Genomic DNA, 20,953 nt, shown 5'->3' on the forward strand with positions numbered 1-20,953 from the left:
AATATAGCCTGTCGTAATCATTTGGTGTGTTGTCAAACACTGTGGATAAAGATGTCCGGAATAAAATTGAGAAATAAACCCTTCTAGACAGATAAAGTAAAGGTGTATAGTGGGATATCCTGCAGGGAAAACACAACGCGAAAACCACACCATTTACCTACTGATTTCTGGGATATTTCAGAATGCAGACTTTGTCTCCCTCTTGTGTTAGATCTCCATTCGTCCCAACGTTAATCTTAGAAAAACAATGGCCATGCTGGTCAAGGTTTAGGCTGGATAGGCTTATGCTAGACCAGCAACAACATTTTGTTCCTCGACATAACCACTGGTCTATGCTGTTTTAAGCATGATTTAGAGGGTAAAGACTGAGGGTAGTTTTGTGTCAGGTAGACGTTTGTCCACCGTTTTAGGATAATCACCATCTGTGATATTAAAAGTTTATTGAAACCAAGCATAAAATCTCTGTTAGCCTGTCCTATAAAAATAAGCCCATTTTTGGAGAGGCACCGCCCCTACAATTAGTGTACAAGAGCCTTATCAACAGCATACTCTACAACAACATGCAGATAATAAAGTTGCACATTCCGCCTCTTCCAGGCAGTCACGAGAGCAGGCAAGGTGAGTGCGTTCATGTTGCTTTGGCTATGTAATTTTTTATTTAGGTATTATTCCTAGTCAAGTCTAATTCGAACAGTTTATTTTACTATACTTTTGCTCTTGAGAAGGTTCATAGAGAATGTTTGTCATGGTTCGTGTTTGTAGAGCTATCTACGGACAACAGCCACTGGCCAATAAAGACATTTCGTAATGTCTGCATTTACTATTGCCATTTATTTGATACATATACTCGATAGAGCTGGCTATATCCGAAGCAATTCGTCGTATCATGTCCAAAACTACGTTCTGTTGAACAGACAAGGCGAAGGACATAAGTTGAATGTGGAAAGAATTCAGTGACTTTTTAATAGGCCCACTTGCCAGTTAGAGGCGTTCGAAACGACGTAACCTTATCTTTGTGGGACAGAGCGCTGTGGTGAACCACTGCAGCACAATGATTAACCAACGGAAATGAAAAGTTATCCTACTTGTTCTTACCTTTCCCAGAAAATAAATTACTACTTGAGTAACTCAATTGTCGTACTTGTCAAGCTGGCAGGATATATATATACTGGTGCATCTCAAAAAATTTCAATATCGTGGAAAAGTTCATTTCATTTCAAGTAATTTCATTAAAAAACGTTAATATATTCTAGAGCCATTACACATAAGCCCAGGTTGCTTTGATAGTGGCCTTCAGCTCGTCTGTATTGTTGGGTCTGGTGTCTCATCTTCCTCTTGACATTACCCTGTAGGGGCAAGTTGGCTGGCCAATCAAGCACAGTAATATTATGGTCAGTAAACCAGTTACTAGTAGTTTTGGCACTGTGGGCAGGTGCCAAGTCCTGCTGGAAAACGAAATCAGCATCTCCATAAAGCTTGTCAGCAGACGGAAGCATGAAGTGCTCTAAAATCTCCTGGTAGATGTCTGCGTTGACTCTGAACTTGATTAAACACAGTGGACCACCCCAAATCATCGCTGACTGTGGAAACTTCTCACTGGACTTCAAGCAACTTGGATTCTGTGCCTCTCCACTCCTCCAGGCTCTGGGACCTTGATTTTCAAATGAAATGCAAAATTGACTTTCATCTTTGAAAAGAGGACTTTGGACCACCGAGCAACGGTCCAGTTCTTTTTCTCCTTAGCCCAGGTAAGACGCGTCTGAAGTTGTCTTTGGTCCAGGAATGGCTTGACACATGGAATGCAACACTTCCTGGACACGTCTGTGCGTGGTGGCTCTTGATGCAGTGACTCCAGCCTCAGTCAGCCTTGTGAAGCTCCCCCAAGTTCTTGAATCAGCTTTGCTTGACAATCCTCTCAAGGCTGCGGTCATCCCTGTTGCTTTCCATGAATATGCTTTGATCTAGCACTCTGCAAACAGCCAGCCCTTTCAGCAATGAACTTAGGTGGTTTACCCTCTTTGTGGAGGGTGTCAATGAGTGTCTTCTGGACAACTGTCAAGTCAGCAGTCTTCTCCATGATTGCCTGACCAAGTATTGAGTGCATAAATGAACATACATTTCAGAAAGTATAAATCCTTTTTTATGTAATATTCTAATATTTTTCGATACTGGATTTTACTTTGTGTAATGAATCTAGAGTATATGAAAGTTTCACTTTTTTAATGGAATTTTTCCATGATATTAAAATTTTGAGATGCCCCTATATATATATGTTAATATAAGGGTCAACAGTTATGCACATATAGGCACATATATTCCTACATGTTCAGTTAGGTCTGTATTATGCATAAGGCCTACATGCAGGAAAAATGGAATCACAGAAAATGGCCTGTGCTCATAATGCATGATGATTTTATCATACAGAGCTAGAGTACACTGCAGTCTCGTCTTAAGATGGACGTGAGACTTTGGAGTCTCCTGTTGGCGTTGGTGACTGTGTGCGGGGTGACAGTTGAAGGTTTTAAGAACGGAAAAGTTGCAGTAGCCTGCGATAGCATGGCACCGCTACATGATCAGCCTTCACCGCACATTCAACCTTCCAGCCCCTACATGATAACTGTGGATAAGAGCAAATTCAGTCCAGGGGACATGATCAAAGGTATGTAGATGAAATATGAATCTTTCACGCCATTGCATGCAGTCAACACAAAATAGAATTCTCTTACTTACACTGACATTCGAGGTTCACCTCATTCGAGGTTCAGGGCAAGTATTAGAGAAAACCCCCTAAATGATCTTTTTTCAACTTGAAATTTGATTACAAATTTTGTGATGAAGAAAGGTTGTTTCTTCATACGAAATAGATTTGGTTTTTTTGTTTAAAATTCAATTAAGCTGCTTTATTTTAGGGGTTTAATGAATGCGGGTCATTTTAGACCCTTAGGACAAGGAAACTACGCAAGGGTTAATCAAGAATTTGCATTCCAGGTCTGATACTGTTAGGTGACAGGCTACAGGATACATGAGCATGTTGTTTCTGATACAGAGTCCTTATTATTTCAGTAAGCATTGCTCCATCTGCGTCTGGTACCAAGTACTTTGAAGGCTTTCTGATCGAAGCTCGGGATGCCGGACGCCTTGATGGCCCTGCGGTGGGGTCATTTGACCTTGTCAATCCCACTATTTCACAGCTTTTAAAATGTGGAGACATACAGGTAAAGATTGCTTAACAGTTACATTTAGTGGATTGTCACTGTCAAGCACAAATGTTCCCACACACATGCCATGCTATTACGCTGGAAATTAAGCTACTCCAAAAGTACTGTATTAAGTAAGTGGTTCCCACTTTAAGACCTTGTTTAAGAGTCTCTGCGGGTAACTAGCGAAATAGACATTCCCCATTTAAAGAATATTTGTTAGATACAGTATTTCCATATGTTATGCAATACATATTTTATATAATTTCATGTGATTTGGTCTACATAACATATTTTTCACAAAGTACTCCCATGTGAATAGCATATTTTAGAATGCTCCGAATTTGAATTAAAGCTGTGTATAACTGATTTAAATACATAGGGTGTGATTTCATGCTTGTTGGCATGCATCTTAAACAGCCACTGCCATGGAGGCAATTACAGTAAAACAATCAGTAACAGGAAACCATTTTATTAAAGTTCAAGGCCAGTTAAGGCGGCTTCAAGATGAAAATGTTTGGGAGCTCCTGTTCTACCTGCTAAATTGTCTGTCTGGAATTTGAAGGGATCAGCTGTAAGTCACACAAGTAAAACCAAAAAAACTGAAATCCAGGTCATCTGGAATGCACCAGAAGACTCTCCTCCCAGTGTTCAGTTTCTGTGAGTACCTCTGGCTTTTATCTTTGCAATATTCTGTACATTTTTGTTCACTTAGTGTACTTTCGAAAAACAGTCTCAAAGTAACTGTACATCTCTATCTGTTATGGCTTCTCCAGACGGCCACTAGTGGCCGTTTGCTTCCCTGCTCTTGTTTTTCTGTTCTGAAGGTCTTAACCAAATAATTTGTAAGGTGTTCTTTCAGTCTTGTCATTATGTTTTCATTCAGTCTTCATGTAACACAATTACATTTATTCTTGCTCTCTTTTTTAAGAATCGTGGACAACGTGTTATATTAAACAATATATAATACAACGAATGCATCCACTGAATGCAATGAATGCCTTACAGTAGCATATTCCCACCTTTTATAGATGATAGTGTCTCTGCAGTGTTGAGAACCAGGGACTGGTGTGGCAAGTAAGCTCTTTGTAGGTTAAGGCATGTCCAGGCAATGTAATACATGTTAAACAGAACCAATTAGAATTAATATATGGACCTGAAGTGTATTTATGACTGTCTACTTGTTCTGCATACAGGGCAACAGTGGTTCAGCACTACAGTACCTTCTGGGTAAAAATCTCTGGACCAGTGATATCACAGAGCGCTGTTACTCCTCTCCCAACCCAAAGCATCACTACTCCCTCTGGTCTCCTTCCCAAACCAGTGAGTCTCTGGCCATCTCAGCTACACTTATGCTGATATTAGCCAGGTTAGCGTCATTGCTTCAAATCGTTACCTTTTCACTTTATGAGCTTAAATATTGAAGATTGTGGCTGACTCTCTTCTCAGTTTAGCTCGGAGGGGTGTGGCAGCACGAAGACGTGCCTCCGGGACCCGGTGGGATGTCATCCAGAGACGGACCCCAAGTGCTTCTTCCTCTCCTTCGCTGCTGTTGTCCCGGGTGTCGTTTTCGAGCTCAGCGGGCCAGCAGAGGGATATGTGGCTTTTGCCCTGTCGCTGGACAAGTGGATGGTGGGTGACAACACATTGATAATTTGGATATCATGATAATCGGAAATACAGTGCTAACATGAATACAGCTGCTAATTCAACAGTGCTCAAAAATCACCATACGTTCATATGCAGCATCACATTTTGGTTCCTGTGATAGAAATTCAGAGATTGTTTCTCTGCACAGTATACTACTGTATTTTCTTAAAGCAAGCATAGCTTTGCTCAGTGATATTATGTTAATAAAACATGCCTGAAATGTATGAATTAGTATTTTTCAACACAAATTCCCTTCATAGGAATGCACGTTTCCATGGCTACCAATGCACATAAGAATTAAATGATCTGGGATGGATTCTATTTTTAGCAGGTTTCACTGCACTTACCAAAACACAATGTTAATATGGAAGGGAAAATCCTAGACAACCTTGAGGTCTAATCTAATCTACTGGAGTAGTGTCACTTTGTGATCTTTAAAATACTATTATTTCCTCTGCAGGGTAACGATGATGTCTATCAATGTGTGAGGAGCATAGACCATGTTCATGTTGAAGCAGCATATCTCAGAGGCCGGACATATCCAGAGGACCCTTCTGGGGTATACTTGTGGCTGCACAAGTTTTTCTTACATAGATATCATATAAAGGCACATATTGTGTCTCATATAGTGGATCACAAAGTGCCAGAACACATTTTGAAGGCTGACTGTATTTGGATTCCAGGTATCTCTGTGACGATGCAGTCCAAATGTGTGCTGAATTGACTTGGAATTAACCTTATGCCTTCATAAGGACTACATAACACAATCATAAACACTACATTGTCATCAGAGATGACATGCGTAACTCGCCACACCATAATTTGCAATTATTAGCATTCATGAATGTTTATGTAGTGCTTATGAATGTGCTATCTATTGCATTATGTATACCTCTAATGAAAGTCTACTTATAATGTGTTACTAATATTAAGTTGCTTATTGAAATTTGCAAGCACCAAAGCCAATGTGAACAGCCTGTTGGCCTATAATCCTCTGCCCCCTATAGAGTGGACTCAGTAATGTTACGTGGAGGCTGGCTAATGGGGTCATCCAGTGCCAATTCCGCAGAGAGGTTCACATTCCCCAGGACCACAGATTTGACCTGAACAATAGCTACTACCTGTTTCTGGCAAACGGCAGGGCTGATTATGGTGAGTCCCTTAACCCCCGCCTCAATCCTGGCTAGGCATTGCTTTCCGAATTGCCTGTAATATGTCCTTTTGTGTTTTTGACCAGGAATTTTGTAAACTCTTAGGCCTACTGTTTTCACTGCTTGCCTGCTTCGCTTAATAAAAAAAGCTTTGCCACGGGTCAATCATCAAGTATCATCCACTCTATTTGAATAAATTCTAAACACTTTTAAAGCACCAGGCAGACAGCTGGTTTGATTTGTTCAGGTGGAATATCAAAGGTTTCGAAGAATCCACTGTGATGGCACTGAGCTCAGCTGTGATCACATGTTTCTCTAAGCCATTCAGGCACTGTGCTGTACTCTGACCGTCAGCGCTTTCAGTAACCCAGGTGTTTTGGATCAATGCCTAATTGCACATTGGTTGCAGATGACTATCACACGTATTAAACACGATTCACATGCTTCTCTTTATTCCTCATAAAATGATTCCAAAAGGCAAGTGCTCTGCTGGCACATTCATAAAGTTAAAGTATTGCATCAGCTCTTTTTGATCCGCATCCAGGTCACTGGGTTTAAATGGTAAAATGGTAAATAACTAACTTGTTCTGCTTCCAAGATAACACCTGATGTCTAAGATCTATCCTGATGTAAGAATATTTGCCTAATTACTCATTTATTTCCATTGTGTCAGACAGAGGTATGGTAGAGAGTGGTTGTCACTTATAATCAGGTGGTGTTAAACTGGTAATTATGCTCTTGACAAAAGGAACAATAATTTCCTCTCCCACTGTATGACCGCACCAATATAATAATATACTGCGGATAAGGGAAGTGAAAGGGCAGTAGATATCCTGATAGCCTGGCTTTGTATCAGACTTTGTTGGGTCTAATTTGTCCATATCCCTTGTTTATCTTTGAGGTATGGTGCACAGGCATGATCGCCAGCCCCTGATTTCGACCAATAAGAAAGTTATTACCGGTCCACCTGAGAACATGAGTGGCTCACGATCTCCCTTGATGATAAAATTTCACGGTAAGTGTGCTGAAAACTATTAAGCTGCTATCCGCTGACTGTCAGATATGTCACTTCATGGTTACTGAAGTCTGCCTCTGTGGTCTGGCCTCTTTTAAAATCTCTGGACGTTTTTTTTTTCCTCACACAGAATTAATATGTAGAAAAACTCCTCAGGTTATGCAGAAGAATCAAGCCTCGGCTTCATGCAGTTCTAAACTGTTCTTGAATGAACAGGACTAACAAGACTAGGGTTTACGAGGCAACATAATATAATTTACAAACAACAGCGATACTTCCTATCATACAACTTGATTCTGCACTACATAATTTCACTAGAACATCCATCAAGGCCATTTGGCCAGCTAAAAGTTAAGATTGATGTTGTCAATCATCTTGCATGTTTATATACAGGTTGTTTATTAGACTTATTGGTCCTCTGCTGCTGTAGCCTATCCACTTAACAGGTTTGACACGTTGTGTGTTCAGCGATGCTCTTCTGTATACCACTGTTGTAATGTGTGGTTATTTGCATTTCTGCGACTTTCCTGTCAGCTTTGACAAGTCTGGCCCTTCTTTCTCATTAACAATGCCTGCAGAACTGCTGTTCACTGGATGGTTCTTTCTTTGGCAAACTCTGGAGACTGTTGTGTGTGAAAATCTCAGGAGATCGGTAGTTTCTGAGATACGCAGACCACCCTGTCCTGGCACCAATAATAATTCCATCATTCCATCCATCAAAATCACTTAAATCACATTTCTTCCCCATTCTGACATTTGGTCTGAAAAACAACCAAACCTCTTTACCATGTCTATGTGCTTTTCTGCATTTAGTTGCTGTCACATTATTGGCTGATTAAATATTTGCATTAAAATGCTGGTATACAGATCTACCTAATAAAGTGCTCAGTGAGTGTATGTGATATAATATTTTTAAATTTTGGCAATCACTGCACTTGCCTCACTTGACCTTTGAACAACAGAACACTAAAATGTATATTTAATCACATTTCAAAGCTAAGGATGCTCAGTTAGCTAAGGATACTTACAGAATCACCTTTTTCAGCAGTTCGCTTTGCTACATTGCTGAATTTGAATATTTTGCAACTGCTCTGTTATGCAATTTCAAAATCACGCTGTGCTGAGTTTCTGTTTCTTGATTAATGGCTAGGGGCTTTCATGCTTGTTGCATGGATGACAGCAGCCACCACCGGTATCTTTATTGCACGCTACTTCAAACCCTGCTGGCCAGATTGGACCATACTTCAACAGAAGGCTTGGTTTCAGGTGAGGGTATGATTTGATCCAGAAATGTATGGATTTTACTCAAAACAATAGGGCCCTTGCTCCTTGCCCTAGGGACTTACTTGCACATTCGTATACAGTACTCACAAAACTCCAACACCCAAATGCATTCCCTCCGGCACAAGCCCCAGCCAGGGCCTTTTAGTAATTAGTTTTTATAGGCTTTGAAGTTCATCCAAGGCTTTTAAGTGCCATGTTGTTCATATTTCCTTGTGGCATCAGCACTTTACTGGCACACTTTTTGGGCACATCCCAAAACATCTGCCCTACAGGTTGCCTTTATTGTATATGGTCCAGCTGTTATTGCTGTTATAACTAATTTCCACAGATTGAATTTTATCTAAGATTTGAGCCACCTTCTGATAAAAACCCATTATAGAACATCATTTTTGAGTGGTTATTGGTTGCTTGCTGACTCAGTGCAGTCCAGTAACTAAGATACCATTGTAGGTAATCATTCTAGGTTTGATTTAACTAAGTAGCAAAGCGCATACGTGTGTGTGTGTGTGTGTATGTCTGTATGTGTACATAGATATTTAGAACTCTTCAGTGTGTTTATGAATGCTATGTCTAATATAGTCAGTTGATATACTACACATATGTTTTAAATGACTATGTACTGATATATCTCTAGTATTAATGTAGTATATAACCATAATACAGGCTCAGAACTCTGTCAGTTACTGCTCTCTGTACAAATTCTTCTCTGTACCTGTGCAGTTTCATCGTTCCCTTATGATCCTGGTGGTCCTACTTACTGCTACTGGCTTTGTTCTGCCCTTTATCTACAGAGGAGGGTGGAGCTCGGTGAGTCCTTCCTGTGGCTACATACTGTATATTTGCCTCTATTCATTTTGTGGTAACATTCAAGTAAAGTGTCAGTTTACAGCAAGTTCTTGATGACACTGCTGAAATGTAGCTTTCTTTTGCCATGCTTCCATAAAACCAGTAGAGGGTTTCCTGAATATATTCAAAGTCTACAGTAACTTTCCTTGAATCATGCTCCTATTAAGTCAGTAAGGTGATGGCATGTTTGTATTTTTAGCACAATGAAGTTCTGTTAGATTTTTTATGGTGTGTTGGTGCTGTCAAGGTAAATATGACTGTTGCTCTGTCCTCCTCAGCGTGCCGGGGCCCACCCTTACCTGGGCTGCACGGTTATGACTCTTGCTGTGCTGCAACCTTTCATGGCAATATTTAGACCTCCGCCAGACTCTGCACGGTAAAACAATATTCCCAGTTCTACAGTATATTTGACCTGCTCTATCAAATTCAGTTGTATTGACCCCAAAACGCGTTTTGAGTTTTAGACACTAAAAGAAAGAGGAGAATGTATGCCTTCTAACGATACCAAAGTTATCTGTCTACTCCAGATATCAAGGGAGTTGCGTCCCGTTTCATTTTGAGTGCCACCAAACCATGTTTAAAAAAAAAAAAAAAAAAGCTTCAAAGAGAGTTGGCTAACGAAACACTAAGCTAACGAAACACCAAGGCTAGAATTTGTAATCTTATGTATAAACCCCTTAAAACTATATTTTTACTCTGAACATTTACTCTTGACATTAAGACATGCAGACAATGAAAGCAAATACATTAACATGTAGCCTTTGGTTGTTTGTGACTGGTGAATGATGAAGTGGCCTAGCCTTCATGCTCAACTTAAATTTTCCATCTTGCGTTTAAAACCTTAAAAACATTGTTTTTGAATGAATTTGGCATTAAGAAATGCAAATGAATGAATGCATATAAAAGCCAAGATATTGTTCTACAAAATGAAGATGAAAGCTTAAAACAGCCAACAATGTCTGGTAATGGGTATAAAAATACAACGGTTAAAAATACCACTGAGCACTTCCAAACATCCAAACATACTGTGATGCCAGCAACAATACAGTGCACAATGCATTCAAAAAACTGCCAGGACGTTTTGGCTGAAAATCTGGTTGTCTCTGCTACGAAGCTGGGACGGGCCTTAGCCAGATTGTCCAGCAGGATAATGACTCCAAACATCCATCAAAATCCACATATAAATGGTTGAAAACAACATCCATATTCTGCAATGGCCATCTCAGAATCCAGACTTATATTCCATCAAAAACATGTGGTTTGAACTGAAGAGGGGGGGTCCGTACAAATGTGTTCACTAACCCCTATTGTGTTCTCTAACCTCATACAATATAGGAAAACACTTATGGCTCTCATTTTTGCCAGGGGTGTTTGCATAAAATATTAAAGCAGGGGTGCCAATAATTGTGGAACGCACTGTACTTTATTTCAAGGCTTACATAAAATTTGGCTCATTAGAATTGCCTGCTTTACAGCCTAAGCAGCAATAAAGGAAGGATTATGCAGACAGAAATATAACAGCTGTCCTGACAATTGTGGTATGATCCTTATTGTTTAAGCATTTTTAATCCCAGCATGTACCACACTAGTGTTAATGTTTCCAAATCAGTTAAAGACTCATACTTTATCTGTGGTATTCTGCATGATGTCTGTTACTGCTGTTAAAACCATGGATATTTAGCTCAAAGCTCAGTGAAATTAATGTCTGAACATGTTTTCTCTACCTGCAGAAGGTACATATTTAACTGGATGCACATGGGAGCAGGTACTAGTGCAGTGGTAATCGCTGGTGAGTGGTCTCTCTTCCCTTTCAGTACACTAGGTGTTGCTGCACTTGCATATCATTGGCTTAGAACTGGTGAACTCAGGAAGAATGTTGCCAATTTGGCAACAGATTGAGCAAAAGCAACAAAAAACTTTGCCAGATGGTCAGAGACATTGTATCCATTACAAATTACCTTTTGTACAAGTACATTTAGTGATTATTGGCACCACAAATAAGCGGAGCATACCTGTATGCGAAAACGTTGCCAAACATAACAGTAAAATGTACAGTCATGAAAAAAAAAACATGCATGCTTCTGAATTACTTTTTGTCGTTGCTTTTTGTTATCCATTACAATACCAAAATCAGTGAGAAATGGCATTGGCATTGGTTTTGAAACAGGCGAGATATTGTGGTTCCTATTTTGAATGGAAGTGCCAACCAACACAAAAATATGGTGTTTACCGCACTCACTATAATCACCTGGTCCGACTCTACAGTGCTGTCCTAAGTTGAACTCCATTGTTTCTCCTTTTTAGTGGCAGCTATGTTCCTGGGGGTTGGTCAGCAGGCCTTGCTGCTGCCCACAGCCTCTGCAGCCCTTGGAGGCTTTGTAGTCTGGGTTGCTGTGGCATTTCTCGTGTTGGAGCTGCACGGCCTTTTTAAAAGAGGTTGGTTTGTTTGAAAAATCTGGTTTGTCTCCTGATTGATTGATATTTATGTTTCATTTAAATCTGCAGTACCGTACATTAATGGACAGGTGAAGCGTAACGTATTTGTGTTTTAGTGGTCCCCTGTGGACTAATTCTGTGAAATGATCTGGAGCAGGCTTCAGATTCCTTTTGCTGCATTTCTTATTGGGGTCTTTTAAGGATACATGCAGGTAGACCAATGAAAACAAATGTTTTTGTGTCAAGACATTAAATACTCCTGGTTAATACTTCGGTTCAAGTGCAACCTTATGGTGGATTCTAGCGTGGCATAAAATGTCCCTTTGAACATGCAATAATGGCTGCAACAATCCAGGTTCAGAGAAGTGCGTTTTACTTTTGTTATAGCCTTCTGAATTACGAGCATGATTATTTGATTGCACGGAGTTGCCACTTTTTTCCTTGTTATTAAAAAAGAATAAAATGAACTTTTATTGTTTTAAAAAGAGGAACAAATAAGGGCAATGATTCAGGCCTGTGGTCTTGTCTGTCCATAGGAAGAAAATCCAGAGAGGATGAAGAGCCAATTATCTTTGAGCAGCAAGATTATCAGGTAAAATGCTGATAGAGACTGTGGGTAAGAGCTGTAGAGTATACCCCTATATATAGGGTGAAACCCAAAGTCTATTTGAAATGGTCAGAGTACCTGACTGATAAACTAACTAAATAACTGAATATGTTTTTAAAAAATGGTTTCAAAATGTGTAATATGCCACAATGTGATCGTCTTGGATTTAAAAGAATTTGATACATATATTTAAAGACACAAATGCATGTAGTACTCAAAATCTGTAGTACTCAAATTTGAAGTTGTTTGATTGATTACCATTGCATAAAAATATTTTGTGTGTGCTCCCAACAGGATTCCATGTTTAAAAATGTGGCATTGGTGGTCTTCATCACTGGGAATGTGGGATTCCTGATTGCACTCCTGTACTCCATAAGTAGTGTGTGACAGGTTACTTGTTGTGACATCCCCAATCTCAGCATGTTTCTGGTGTAGGTTTGGAGCCTTGTTCATCTATATTTTTATCGCAGAATGTGAAAAACTGTGGAAGTTTGGCAGGTTTTGTTCCAACTACTGAGTGTGAGAAAAAAGAAGAGATAAGTTATGTTGGTTGGTAGCATTGTTCAATTATTTCATTTCCAAAGAAGCAGATGCTAGTGGATTAGGTGATGGTCTCTATTTCTTTGAAATGACAAAGGAACAGCACAATATTTGTAATGACAGATATTATAATATGTACTCTCTATGTCTTGAAAACAAACAGAATGAGAATATTGCTTTGTAATGCTGTTTTGGCACTCAAAAAAAACATTTTATTGAGGCAAGAAGATTGCTAAAAATAGATAATTAACTCAAATTGAGTTTGTTCAACAAATTATGCATGTGATCGTGAGAGTGAGCTGAAAAGTGAGAGATAGGCAATACAAGCAATTTGGCGATACAAGTGTCCTAAATTGTCATGCCAATAAAGCAGTTTGAATGTAATTAAATTGATAGGGGTATTATGTATTGTGTATGAAAATCTGAAAATAAATGCTGTTTCTTATTTAACAAATGTTTAGGGGAATTCATCTGAATGGCATATTGCCCAGGGCTATATTCAATGTTTTTTTGTGTTGTACATACATTTCCCAACATAATTAAATGTCTATATCCATGCAGAAATGGCAGAATATTTATCCTTCCACAGCAGACCCAGCCTTCTTCTCCAATGAGGGCTAAAAAAAGGGTTTTGCAATCAATGGGCCTGATGCAAGTACATTTTTGTATTCGGATCATAAATGTCTCTTAATTTTTTCATACTAAGGGCTCATATTTTTCAACAAATGCAACTAACTTCAGACAACGGTCTTAAATAAAGATCTGTTATAATACAGTATATACTATACTGTAGGTGCATTCTGTCAGACAGATGACCAATGGGATTAACAAGAACAAGGGACATCTCTGGTAGTCGGTACCTGATTGGGTAGACTGCGGGTTTTTTTTTTAAACATACTAATATGGCGGACAGTTTATATACTTTATCTGAAATATGTTTCTGAAAAAATTTGAGGCAAGAAATAAGTGATGCCGGTTGATGCATGATGCATGCCTAGTTTGAATGTTTAACCAAAGATGGTGCACTGCAAGGCTCTCCATAAGAGATTAATGGTATGCATGTTTACATGACTCATAGGACAGGTCGGAACCACTTGTAAATGTTCCTGCCTAAGAAAAAATTCAAAATGTGAAAATTGGTGTATGCGCCACTCGTTCATTTGAAGTGTTTTAGGAACAAATCTGTTTGTACGGTGGTTCTCGCATGAACCTATTATTCTCTGTTTCTAGCAAGAAAGAACCTGGTCACTATCACTTTTGAAACATGATTTATAAGTTTTGGGTTTTCAAATGTAGTTGCATCTCAACCACGCTGACCACATTGAAGTGTATTGTCTTGCTTTTAACCACAGACTTGTGGGTGACCCTCTGGCAGCCATTCTAAAGCTGCCAGGTCAATGGAATGTTCTGGGTGTATCTACAATGTGCTTCATAATACACAAAAACTGGAATACACAATTTAAAACAACTGATTATTGAACTAGCCATTTAATTGTGCAATAAATCAACTTGGAGAATTACGATCAGCAGATGAAGTATGAAAATTCTATGTTTTTTTTTAGTACATCTTTATTTTTGCAGCAGTGTTGTTCAACATACAAAGAGAACCAAAGACATACCGTAGATGTACCTCAAAGAAGGCATTTGAAATTCTCTTGTATTCTATTTTTTCATTCATACATACAGATAGAAATCTTTTAAATTATTCGAAGCAGGCAAAACTGGTTGACTGGGAAAACATTCAAGCAAATTTGTTAATAGCAAAAGATACAAAAACCAGAAATCTTCAAAACAAGACATTTAAAATTAAAGTTGGTGCAAATACTGCCTAAAAGGACCTCAGTTTGTAATTGAATATCCTGTATTAGCAAGCGCTACTGGTCTGTTGCACATTCTGTATCTGTTCCTAAAACACATTGCGGGTTTGCAGTATACAGTACATTGATACATTTAAAAAACTTTAAAACCCCTGTTTGTTTTGTTTCCAGTGTGCCCTTCATGTTTTCAGTGAAAATCTGCACTTATTTTCTTGTCATTTTAAAGCAAGAGCAATATATAAATGTGACAAATCCTGCAACATTGTTGCAGTTACCTGAACATTCTCAAGAGCGTGGGGCTCTTTAAAAAGTAACAAAAAGATCATGACAACAGGAAGGAAGTACTGTAAAGTGCTTCCTGTTCCCCCCTACTCCATTCAAAGGACTTCCTCCTGTTGGCTCAATACTGGTGAAAATAATATAAATTCATGTGGCATTCACTGACATTCACTGTTCATTACTAACATAGCTTATTTTAAATGGTTGAATAAGCACTTGCATTTACTCATGCTACAGAATGTAAATGTCATTTTCAAACTGTTAACTGTTTGTACAATACATTATATGTAAAGTCCTACATTCTTTTGATTTTTTTTCTGTCCTGAAGAAAATAGAATACGAAAATACAATAAATACCCTCCTCGCTTTGTAACCAACATGATACAGTACATCAAAAATAGCCATAAAGATTTGCTCAATATAAACATGAATAATTAACTAAACACTCCATTCATATATAACGTTCAACATCTTACATTGTACAGATTTTACACACAAATTGCAATTTCACAGACAAAGATTAATCTTAGTCCTAGAATAAAGTAAATTTTGCATGGAGATTCTCCATACAAAACTTAATTTAGTCCAGGACTAAGCTTAATCTATGTCCATGAAAAACCGGCCTGATGTCATGTATTGACATACTGTATGTTGATAAAGTCACACAAGCAGTGCATGTTGCAAACTAACATAACACGGCACCACTTCAAGAAACTGGAAAGTATTACAGAAAATATACTGTAGACTTCTCTACTTTGGAAGGGAACCCATGATTTCAGTCCTTCCCATGGTTGGCAAATTCCCCCGATTCCCAGCGCATGGCCATGGTACTCTTGCGCCGTGCTCCGGAGAATGTGTCTGAATACTGAAGGAGGTAGAATTTCAGTTTTAGAGCCACTACTTTAAACTCAAATTAAAACCTACTCCACAGAGATTCTAACTTAATTGTTGGAATTATGTGGTAACAACACTTTATGGCAGTATAAATCCATAACTCTCTAGACTATTTTTATTAATTTATTTGACAAGGTCAATGCACATTAATAATATTTCCTTAAATGTGCCAGAGTTAGCAGACCTTGGGCTACATGTCTTTGGATGTCAGATGTCTGTTCATATGTGCACTATATATATTTTATATCTTTGTGAAGTCAAATAAAATACATAATATATAAAATATGTGTGCTATCTGTCCATGTATTATAGGGGATCATACACTGTACCTTGTGATCACACGAAAGTGTGGAGCGGTCCATTTTACGTGCTGTCTTCATAGGTGAGGATGGAGAGGACTTGCACCTTCCAGGCAGTTCTGAAAGTCACAGGGGAAAAAAGCAGTTTGAACAACACACATAAAGTAAATCACAAAACAACTAGCTAAGATTAAATAAAACAATAAAATGACTGGTGTGGGAATAATACCCATGGTAGTGACATACTTGGAAGATCACACTCCTCACAAGCATAAAGAATAACTCTTGAATTAAGACCCAGGTGGCATATAAAGTGTCAAAACTGAATTTGCGTAAAGCGGTAAAGTCAACTATTGGTTTAAATAGTTGAAAATGACCACTGGTCAGAAAGGAGCAGAACTTTGGCATACCAGTTCTGTCAAGGCATGGGCTGTTCAGCAGGTTTGGAGACACCAGGACAGTGTCATACTTCTCTTTAGCATACAGGCGTGCTCTCTGCCTCCTTAGCTCCTCCTCTCTCTGCTTGACCACCTTTATCTCCTGGTCCACCAGTGACTGGGTGCTCCGGGAGCGCAGCTTGAAGAAGGGGTTATTGTGGAAGGTACTCTCCTGGGTCTCTTGGCTCGCAGTGTTCAGGCATAACTCAGAAGCACTGCGGATTATCAGGTTGGACGTCTCTAGGATGATGACATTGGTGGTCTCAGAGGGCCACTCGCTGAACCTCCTATTTAGCAGAGGACTTGGGGACCGCCTGGCAGGATGTCGCGGGCTTGTAGGGTAGGGATCTGCCGGTTCAAGGATGATGACGTTGTTAGCTGTCATCTCGTGATACACTGGAGCCTTCGCTGCCGGTGGTTTGGAAGTGAAGGTGAACGACGGCGGGGTCTTGGAACCACTGGGCGACCGCAGCAGCCGGTCCCGTGACGGGCTCTTGTCAGGCTTGTCCAGGTGGAAGGTGGGTGACCTGACCTTAGCCTGCACGTGTTCTCCAGTGTCCACTGCTTTGGGAAGGCCCCTCTCCCGCCTGAGGCTCTCCTCTCTCTCCAGTTCCAGTCGTATCTCTCTCTCAATGGGCGTCTCAGGGTCATCATACGCTGATCTGTAGCTAGAGTCATCTAGGCCTGAGTCCTCTGAGCAGGGACTGAATTGAGTGTATGGGTACTCACTTGGCCCCAGGCTTTCAAACTCTTGGTCTCTTTTGGGCTTACTGAAGGTCCGGACAGGCGTGCACATGAAGCTGTGGCTGGCCTGGCTCGTGCCCTTTTTGGTGGGGGGGTCATGCGCCTGAAACTTTGTCTGCTCTTCCATTTGCAGCCACTGCTTGCGGGCCCCCTGGAAGTCGACATGTTCTGTGCTGACGTTCTTGCTCTTATTTTCCTGGATCACGCAGTAGTCACTGGGAACCCTCTTTTCTGAGTTTGTCTTGGCAGGTGAAGGGCGCATGTTGTTGGGCCTCACCCCCTGTTGCAGCTTGTTCTCTGAGATGTTTGTCAAGTTGTGGGAGTCCTGTGGGGCTGAGTCCTCAGAGGAGCAGGTGTGCATTGGCATGATAGGCTCCTCAGGGGGCTGAGGTTGCTCCAAGATGTCAGTGTTGCATGTTGCTATAGCTTCAACACCTTGACTGAACCCTGTGGCACCTGTATCTTTTTGAACAAGCAGCTCTCCGACATTGATCTCCTGGGCTCCATCCAGGAAGAACTTATCACCGTCTTCCTTATGCACGGAAGATGAAAATATGGCCCTCCAGTTCTCATCTGTTTCACTGTCGGAGGAGACGATGGCTATTTCAGCATGCAGACAGTCGCTTAGGTCATCATCTGGGTCTGGGTTGTGACATGACTCAGTGGAAATTTCTGAGGGAGCCTCTTCCAGGATCTGCTGCTCCAGGATGGTTTCTTGTATTTCCTTTTGGCTTTCACTTTCCACGAGGGCTTCCTGCACCTTGCACTGGTTCTCCACCGTCTCTAACATGTGGTTGTCTCCAGCATCATCTGTCACTGTTGAACTGTCTGGCTGCTTTTGGTCCGGCAAGTTATTTGGCTTTTGGCTTTCACTTTCCACAAGGGCTTCCAGCACCTTGGACTGGTCCTCCACCTTCTCTAAAATGTGGTTGTCTCCAGCATCATCTGTCACTGTGGGACTGTCTGGCTGCTTTTGGTCCGGCAAGTCCTGTGAGTCACTAGCCAGCTTGTTCTCATAAACGCTTCTGGGGCTAGAGGGTGTGTCAGAGACAGATGAGGTAATTGAATCTGTCCGAACAAGCTCTTCTTGTTCCACTTTTAGGACCAGGGTGTCCTCTTGTTGGGGTAGATCTGTTGTACTGTCCTGTCCATTAACAGTCCCCATTCCATTGTTGATTTCAGTCATGTCTCTGTGATCCATGGATGTTTCCATGGCACCATCTGTTTCCGGGGCTTCCAATAAACCTATGCTGGAACTAAACTGTTCACCACCTTCTTCTGTGTTTTCTAGCTTCTCTTTCGCAACAGAATCCATTTTGCTCTCAGTTGCAGGATCCATTTCTGAAAGCTGGCTGGTTTCCATGGTTACTGTCTCTGAGTGGTTGCCTCCTTTCAGTTTCTGATTTTGATCGTGGCTGCACTCCTCACTCAGTTCATTTCCATTTGTTCTTTTTACACCAGCTGTAGCTCTCTGTAAAATAAAACAAAATAATTTTAGCTCACAATGGTTAACAAATATAAATAGAATTTTAGCCCCATTCATTTTAGTGCATTTACATATACAGTATAAAGTATTAGATTTGACCTGATTTTACTCTCTACCTCCACTGCCTGTGAGTATTAGACTTCGTCACAGTCTATAGAAATTGAATTTGAAGAGAGACATACCTGTGTGCTCGCTTCCAAGTCCCTTACCAAAGAACCTGAAATTCTAATTCGCAACTCTGCTATAAATGAAATGTTTAACACCTCCTCTCGCACAACAGAAATGAGGCACTGTGCCTCTACCATGTCACTTTTATTTCTTCAAAGCCCTTCTCAGGTTTTTTTCCCCCGTGTGACACACGGGCAGTGGGAGGACTTTGATACCCCAAATCACCATGAGACATTTTTCAAACAAAGCATAAAATTTACTGGGCATGGTTTATTATAATTAGCACCAAAATTAGCATGGAAGATATTTTCATGCATGAAACAGTTATGAATTCTGTGGAAACAAATTAATTGGATATTAGAACATGCCAGTGTCATTGGCCTGTGTCTGCGACCAGGGATGAAATTGTCCCAACAGGTGCTGGTAGCTCAGTAAGGGAAGAGCATTCCAGCACACTTCAACAAGAGTTGGCCATCACTGGCATGGTTATCTGTTGGATTTGATGCTATTTGTGTTATTCAGCCTCAGATCAATATAATATGGTTTTATTCTGATGAACAGCAGTTTTAATTAAAGCAGCATGAGAGATATGACATTATGACAATTTGAGATATGCCATAACTGTCACTCAATACTAGCTATTCAAAATGCTATGCAATGTAATGTCAAATACAAATACTATGGGTTACAGGTAAACAGGAAATAGTGGGTTTTTTTCCCGCATATGGCATGGTACAGTGTGTCTTATACACTGTTAGGCAGAACTGAATTCCCTTGAAATAAGTAGACCTGTTATGTAAGACTGCAGGATTAAATATCACTCCCACACTGGCGTTGTTTTTGTCCCTGCAGTATGCAAGTGCTGGGCTACAATACTGCAGGAGAGAAGGCAAAACCAGGATCTGGGATCAAAGACACTCTCGATCAGCGTTGCCATATTTTAAAACGGTCAACCCATCCAATCAGTGCCTCAAACCACCCAATCTTGAATCAGTACATACAATACATATAATACGTACACTCAGTGAGCACTTATTTAGGTATTTATTAGACTTATTTTTCTTCAGCTGCTGTAGCCAATCCACTTAGAGGTTTGACTCGTGTGTTCAGAGACGCTCTTCTGCATACCACTGTGGCAATGCATTGTTATTTGCACTACTGTCACCTTCCTGTCAGCTTCGACCAGTTTTGCCCTTCTCTGACCTCTGTCATTATCAAGGCGTTTCTGTCCGCAGAACTGCTGCTCACTGGATGTTTTTTTCTTTTCTGCACCATTCTCTGCAAGCTCTAGAGACTGTTGTGCATGAAAACCCCAGGAGATCAGCAGTTACAGAAATACTGAAATCTGCCTGTCTGGCACCAACAATCATGCCACCGTCTAAATCATTGAGATCTAATTTTTTTCCCCATTCTGATGATTCTACAAGTTCCTAACCTGTATCTACATGATTGTATGCATTGCACTGCTGCTACACGATGACTAGTATATTCATATGTGTATATCCACAAGTTATGGTAATTTTCTCCTAATGTTCTGATTTATCAAGATCGTGGACAGCAAGCACTCACGTGCATGCTCACTTGCGCACACAAACAGCAAGCTCAGCTTCACCACCATAAAAACATATAGGTTGTTATCAAACTTTGTACACTGCAGTCAATGACACCTAGCCTTTTCATTCAGTAATAGGCCTCCATCTTTTCCATGCTCAGTATTATGCATTCAAAGATAAAAGACATAGGCCTGACTGTAACGGCAAAGTTGAGATATGCAACTTGATGACAAATGCAGCCATTTCAGGTACAAAAACAACGTTATAATAGGTGGAGGATGAACAAACTGCACCAGCCCCAATTGAATGTGAATGTGAACCTGATTGAAAGTATTGAAATAACATAAGTAAAATATAAACACAAACATGCCTTCAAGCAGTTAGAGTACAACATCTGAAAGAAAACCAAGCAATATTTTTCTCCAGTTACTAAAACAGCAAATGTTATACTGAAATATGTGAGGTAATACTTTCCTCTTTTGAATGTTCACCAGGAGCAGTACAACTAAAGCATTTTCATGTGACATTAAAATTCAATTCAAGCAACAGT

General features: G+C 40.1%; 2 protein-coding genes across 4 annotated transcripts; one reads left to right on the top strand and one right to left on the bottom strand.

Annotated features, from left to right (window-relative positions):
• The first annotated feature begins 244 nt into the window (after positions 1–244).
• Positions 245–13,180, top strand: frrs1a (ferric-chelate reductase 1a). Of its 3 annotated transcripts, XM_061243021.1 has the most exons (17): positions 247–618; positions 1,557–1,748; positions 2,425–2,659; positions 3,064–3,215; positions 3,763–3,857; positions 4,394–4,520; positions 4,647–4,829; positions 5,308–5,406; positions 5,855–5,999; positions 6,900–7,013; positions 8,164–8,279; positions 9,018–9,104; positions 9,422–9,519; positions 10,874–10,932; positions 11,448–11,579; positions 12,116–12,171; positions 12,481–13,180. In XM_061243021.1, the coding sequence occupies exons 3-17, from the start codon at positions 2,455–2,457 to the stop codon at positions 12,571–12,573; spliced, it is 1,761 nt and encodes a 586-aa protein (XP_061099005.1). In that variant the 5' UTR covers positions 247–618; positions 1,557–1,748; positions 2,425–2,454; the 3' UTR covers positions 12,574–13,180. The 3 variants fall into 3 exon arrangements, with proteins under 3 accessions (XP_061099006.1, XP_061099005.1, XP_061099004.1); XM_061243020.1 differs by lacking the exon at positions 1,557–1,748; XM_061243022.1 differs by lacking the exons at positions 1,557–1,748; positions 5,308–5,406 and having other exon boundaries at positions 245–618.
• Positions 13,181–14,184: 1,004 nt separating this feature from the next.
• On the bottom strand, positions 14,185–18,976 carry si:ch211-153l6.6 (uncharacterized). The gene is made up of 4 exons (XM_061243018.1): positions 18,865–18,976; positions 16,426–18,667; positions 16,046–16,134; positions 14,185–15,687 (listed from the first exon to the last, which is right to left on the bottom strand). The coding sequence occupies exons 2-4, from the start codon at positions 18,557–18,559 to the stop codon at positions 15,598–15,600; spliced, it is 2,313 nt and encodes a 770-aa protein (XP_061099002.1). The 5' UTR covers positions 18,560–18,667; positions 18,865–18,976; the 3' UTR covers positions 14,185–15,597.
• Between the last annotated feature and the right edge of the window lie 1,977 nt (positions 18,977–20,953).

Source organism: Conger conger, chromosome 5 (genome assembly GCF_963514075.1).
Source record: "Conger conger chromosome 5, fConCon1.1, whole genome shotgun sequence".
In the NCBI taxonomy this organism is placed as follows: Eukaryota; Metazoa; Chordata; class Actinopteri; order Anguilliformes; family Congridae; genus Conger; species Conger conger.